Source organism: Aegilops tauschii, chromosome 3 (genome assembly GCF_002575655.3).
Source record: "Aegilops tauschii subsp. strangulata cultivar AL8/78 chromosome 3, Aet v6.0, whole genome shotgun sequence".
NCBI classification, from domain to species: Eukaryota; Viridiplantae; Streptophyta; class Magnoliopsida; order Poales; family Poaceae; genus Aegilops; species Aegilops tauschii.
Genome location: NC_053037.3, coordinates 322,048,233 through 322,054,232, shown reverse-complemented (window position 1 = coordinate 322,054,232; position 6,000 = coordinate 322,048,233). Strand labels below are relative to the sequence as shown.

At 45.1% G+C, this 6,000-nt stretch overlaps 1 protein-coding gene across 3 annotated transcripts; it reads right to left on the bottom strand.

Annotated features, from left to right (window-relative positions):
* Positions 1–294: 294 nt before the first annotated feature.
* LOC109758669 (uncharacterized) lies at positions 295–5,974 on the bottom strand. 3 transcript variants are annotated; one of them, XM_020317538.4, is made up of 3 exons: positions 5,689–5,974; positions 3,667–3,733; positions 295–2,747 (listed from the first exon to the last, which is right to left on the bottom strand). In XM_020317538.4, the coding sequence occupies exon 3, from the start codon at positions 2,482–2,484 to the stop codon at positions 592–594; it is 1,893 nt and encodes a 630-aa protein (XP_020173127.1). In that variant the 5' UTR covers positions 2,485–2,747; positions 3,667–3,733; positions 5,689–5,974; the 3' UTR covers positions 295–591. The 3 variants fall into 3 exon arrangements, with proteins under 3 accessions (XP_020173127.1, XP_020173129.1, XP_020173128.1); XM_020317540.4 differs by having other exon boundaries at positions 295–2,744; positions 3,629–3,733; positions 5,689–5,952; XM_020317539.4 differs by having other exon boundaries at positions 295–2,744; positions 5,689–5,952.
* Positions 5,975–6,000: the final 26 nt, after the last annotated feature.

The following is a 6,000-nucleotide window of genomic DNA, read 5'->3' as shown; positions in this document are numbered from 1 at the left end:
ATTTGAGTGTGCCACAAGTTCCAAAAAAATCTAGAGAGATTCTAGCAATGATATGCGCATCAACATTCTTCTCTTGACATTCATGGTACTAAATCTAGAGAGTTTCTAGAAATGATATATGCATCAACATTCATCTCTTGACGCGACTGAGAATTATCTGATGACTCGGCAAAAAGAAGAATTATCTGATGAATAATCGATAACAAAATAACCCTCATCCGATCAATATAAGACAGACTTCTACCCACCAAAAATATCGTACTACATGCTGCACTATTACCAGAAACACAAAGCAAAGCAAACAGCGAAGAGATGACATCCAAGTAGGAAGTGTGAAATAGTATCAGATTACACAAACTGTAATAAACACAAAGCAAGGGCAGTTTGACGACATTAATTAATTAATTACAATAACAGAGAAGCCCACAACGCTCTCCCTTATTTATTCTACACGGAGGATATATGTCCTACCACTTCCAAACAACTAGGACAACAATTGGTGAAATGTGGAACTTCATCCCGCCACAGCATTAGCTCTGGAAACAGATCAAAACTTGAAGCAACCAATTCTTGATGAGAATGTCCGCCCACTCACATCCACGCCATCATGACAGAGGCGCCGTTCTCCAAGTTACCAACAGGGCCTGTGTGGTTTCCGCCGCGAGAAAGCAGCGCCAGCAGCCCGCCGCCATGCACCCTGCCCTCCGGCAATGGAGGCTCCGACTGCATCGAAACAGGATCAACCTTCACTGCTGCAGCAACTTCCATCTCGTCGGGTTTAACATCTGTGGCGAAGTGGTGGATCACAGGGCCTAATGTACCACCACCATGAACACAGTGGTCCTGGACTAGAGCGGTGTGAGCTGAACAGAGGCCAGTCTTGCTGCGAGCAAATTTATCACACTGCTCTGTGCCAATACCGAAGCTCGAGTCCGGCAGGCCCCATGAGCAGCGCTTGCCTCCCCCGTGCGCCTTGCAGAAATCAGTGCTCCCCTGTGCACTCTTCACACAGCCGTCGAACCTGCATCTCTTGCCACCACCATGGCGCACACAGTACTCCGTCCGCCCTCTAGCACTCTTAGTGCAATCAGAAATAGCGCACCTCTTCCCACCACCGTGCGCAACACAGTACTGCGTCCCGCCATGCACACTCTTCGGGCACACTCCACCACCCTCAAATAAGCAGCGCTTGCCTCCTCCGTGGCCCTTGCAGTAAGGGGTGCTGCCTTCAGCTCCTTTGGTACAGCCCAAGAAAGTGCAGCGCTTGCCTCCACCATGCGCCTTGCAGAACTTTGTGCTTCCCTGTGCACCCTTTGCACATTCTGGAAACTGGCAACGCCTCCCACCCCCATGAGAGATGCAGAGGCCAGAATGACCTTCTGCGCTCTTGGTGCACTTCTCCTGCTGACACCTTTTTCCACCTCCATGCCTGATGCATAAGCCAGATCTTCCTCGGGCAGCACGGGAGCAGCCATCATTACTGCACCGGCGGCCACCGCCATGGGCAATGCAGTGGTCGGTGCGCCCTTCAGCGCTCTTTGTACATCCAAGAAACTCACATCTCCTCCCTCCACCATGGGCCTTGCAATATATGGTCCTTCCTTCAGCACCCTTCTGGCAACCAGGTTTCTGGCATCGCCTGCCACCACCATGGGCTATGCAATGCCCTGATGCACCTCTTGCCCCTTTCCCACATCCAGGGAATTGGCAGGTTTTAGTGTTAAGATTGCGCTGCTGAGGGTTAGTTACCACCGAAGTACAGGCAACCGAGCTCTTCACACTTGCTGGCATAGTTGACGATATGACTGGCGAAGACAAAGTACCATTCTCTTGTCTGGGTATCTTCGAAAATGGAAAGGCATATGTTGCTTCAGACGCATATGATGATGAAACCACAGAGTGCTCAAAACCCCAACTAGACGGTGCTGACCCATTCCCTATAATGGCTGGTAATGAATAGGTCACTGGTATGTCCAAGCCATCATGAATATTTGGTGACACCATATTTGTACAAGTGACAGCAGATTCAGGTGAGCCAGTGGATAAACTCAACTGAAGATCCAGTTTAGGAGATTTGGCCACCAAACCAGCAGAGGATTTCCGTTGGAAGTGTGCAACATCATTGCCAAGGGAAAGCTCAAAATTCAAGCTAAGATCAACAGATGACTCCTCATCAGCCTCCTTTAGCGAGCATGGAGACATTGCACAAGCTGTGGCAGAGCTTACTTTGCTATCGTCAGATGAACTTGGTGAACGGCCTAAACCCAGAGTGAGTAATGCATCCCCAGTACCTTCTGCTCCCGCCATAGTACCCCACTTCCTTTTCAGGGCTTTTGTGTTAGTGAATGAAAAGCTGGAGTATGATGTGGAATCAAGTGTAGTGTCTCTATGCTGAGCAGTATGTTGGACTGAACTCTGGTACTGAGAAGTGTTTAACGAGTTGATGCTATCACCAAATCCAAGGCCATGAGAAGTTTTGTCCATTCCAATTCGGAAACATCAACCAATTAGTAAATGAAAAGAACCACCAGTTGACTGACTTCCTGGTATCATAACTTTATTTATGAACTTCTACTAGGTTAGAAAACTCAGAACAGCTTGCAACCCCCGCTAACAAAGCCAGATACATCATCACGGTCCATTTCTCGCCAGTATGTATGGGGTGAGTGGGATGAAGTTTTGAACTGACCCTCAGTTTCTACTTAGAAACTTCCACAGTTCAGGCCAAACAGAAGGTGATGATCCTGCTGATTAGCAAAAAATATATGAGATGAGAACATAGGAAGTCTCAACTACAAAGCTCATGCAGCAAAAGTAAAAAGAGATCCATAAAAGGCTACTTAACATTAAAGGGTCATAAAAATTGCATACAAAGGGAAAAGAAGACCACAACCAGGAGCAGCTATCTACTAAAAGGAGAGCACAGTCATGACATGTCCACTTCTGTCATGATCAAGAGATCTTAGAATTGTCAGTGCCTTTATAATTCAAAACAAAATAATGTTGGTTTACACTAATGCTAAATCTTTCAACTTGTAAATTTAACAGACTCTGTTTATAATTTTGTAGTGACTTCAATAGTTAGCTTTTATAATCATATTCTCTCAAGATATTAGTACCTCCGTCCCAAATTACCTGTCTTAGATTTGTCTAGATACGGATGTATCTAACACTAAAACCTGTCTAGATACATTCGTATCTAGACAAATGTAAGACAAGTAATTCGGGACGGAGGAAGTATAATATTATAACATTGCATAGCATTGTTTTGAGATGAGTCTATATGTACCGTTTTTATTTGTTGATCTGTAAGTGCCTACACAGATCAAAGATCAGAAAGATTGATTACACATGTACTATATCAGCTGAGGGGACAACAAATCTCAGAACCTATAGATGGCCAGGTGTAATTCAATATTGCAGTTCCAACTGTATTAAACATTTGCCATCTGTTGTTTATTTGAATACCAGCACCACATTATCTTATAACAAGTAATGAAGTTGAACAGCATGACACCTTTTGCTTAACAAGTAATGCAGTTACATCTTTGATTTGCATAAGATGACCAACAACAAGTACACTTCATAAGGTGCAGTAGCAAGGCAGAAAAATGTCGATATGTAGGACCTTATAATAAAGAAGATATCAAAGATGCTGAATTATACCCAGTATAGCAGCACTCTCGCAGAGCCCAAGTGAGTTGAAAACACAGAGGAGTGAAATCAGCGGTCCCTGCAAAAATAACGTAGTCTTGTTAAAATTTATGTGGTGGATAAGAGATTGTAGATCATGCTAAATACATGTTTCACTTGTCTATTTTTAGTGCACATCAGAAGGAAAATGTTAAAGTTGCTGACACTGTAGCCCACATATTATAGCTAAATTATGTCATGTTCCTTTTGCAAAACACATTATAGGAAGTACCAATCACAGGGTTATCAGAATAGCACCAACTTCATGGTGATCCCATTCACTTACTACTAGCTCATCCCTTCTACAGTATTTTTTGAAGTTCAGTATGTGTTACTCCCTCCGTCCGGAAATACTTGTCATCAAAATGGATAAAAAAGATGTATCCAGACATATTTTAGTTCTAGATACATCCTTTTTTATCCGTTTTGATGACAAGTATTTCGGACGGAGGGAGTACTTGCCAGGAGATGATTGTATGACCAGTTTCTCAAAAAGAAGGAAAAAGGTAGTTTCACTCACAACTAAAAGAGTTATAGTAAGGTGTTCAATTCTTCATATGCTTAGCGTGCGCATCAGATTCTTGTGCATGCCCTTACAAGTTGGGACAACCTAAAACTAGACGACGCCTCAATCAATAATTGCATAACCAAACTTTGCCACAAGTATGGCACTTCGTGTACGGCTCTTATGTGTCTCACTACCACAACTAAGGATGCTGCACTTCCTTAGCATCCAGCCAGGCTGATAAAAGGAGGCTTCTGCTAAACATTGCAAAAGCTATAGTGACCAATTTCTTTGCGACAAGCCACAATTTTTGGCAGTCTGGCAGTAGTTACCCTAGATTTAATATTGTTGCACTTTTTTCGTCATAGGATTAGTGCCATTGCTTTTGGAGGAGCCTCCAATCAATAAAGATACAACGATCCCATCAGCTATGATTTGCTTTTCAGATCAAACATTGACATCAATAAGTAATTACTCGTGAGAGAGCCAGCCTTGTTATCCATGGCAACTGGCCGAGTCTTAATTCCCAAAACCTCGACGCCAACCCAAACCGGGCAATTGGACAATATTATGACAGGTTTTCACTAAGTTCGTGAGGAAACGCCGTGAGTCTTCACCTTTTTACTTCGCTTGAGAAATGGATTTTTTTTTCGAAAAGTTGAGAAATGGAATTGTATCATACCCCTGAAGGGATTGCATACCCAAGAAAACAGAGCAAACGATCACTTTGCTAAGCGATAAGACGTTTATTATTATTATAACTCTAATTCTGTAATTAGCATTCGCCAGAATCTAAAGTTTTGCGCATCAACCCAGCCATAATTTAACGAAGCACGAATAGTGACAGGTGATAAAAAGGTCCACCGAAACGATCTTCCATGTCCGTCATCTAATAAACAAGGGCAACCGAAACAGAGAAGACAAATCTGAGGCAAACACGCCCACATGTCTGAGGAATGGCCCATGAAAAGCTAGAAATCGGAGCCATAATCCCTAACGACCTGGTATGAGAAAAAGGAGTAAAGAAACAAATTCCAGCGGCGGCTGTTTGTATCACCAGATTGCTCACCCTGAACAGAAAGCAACAAAAAAGGGGGCGCAAAAGGCTACATGCTAAAGGAAAGGAGAGGAAAGAAAAGAGCGCATAAATGAAAGCCGCCAAAAATTTCTTATCTCGGGGGAAAACCAACAAACAGGCCTGCCATGACTTTCTCTGCACATCACAGAATCACAAGAGCCATGAAAGAAGAAGCACGTACACAGTCAGAGAGAGATATCTAAAAAAACAGGTTTCAGAGAGTCGTGAATCTGGCACGAATCGGCGCAAAACGATGGGCGGAAAGCGGGCAGGAAACCCCGGCGCGCATCGGAGACGATAGCAGACGGGAGGAAGCGCTTCCCGGCAACGACGGTGAAGGCAAACGACATATACATACATACAGACATGGAAGCGGGTAGGGAGGGCGAGGAGAATCCGGCAGCCGACGCACCTGGGTCTGGGTGGAGGACGAGGAGGAAGCGGGCGATCCAATCGACTGGGTCGCGAGGGTGGCTAGGGTTTTGAGGTAGTAGCGCGAGCGCGAGAGACCCGGCGGCCGCGGCGAACAGCGGCCAGCAGACCAGATTTGTAGGAGGGAAGGAAGGACGGGAGTTGAGCGGGGTTGAAGGAAAGCTCAGCGGAGAAAAACCGAGGACGCAGGCGGGCAGGGGGTGCTATAAAAGAGAGAGGGGAGTGGGGCGGGGCGGGGCGACACAGGTAAATCGCTGTGGCCACCCCGTGAGGTGAGGTGATGAGGGCGAGG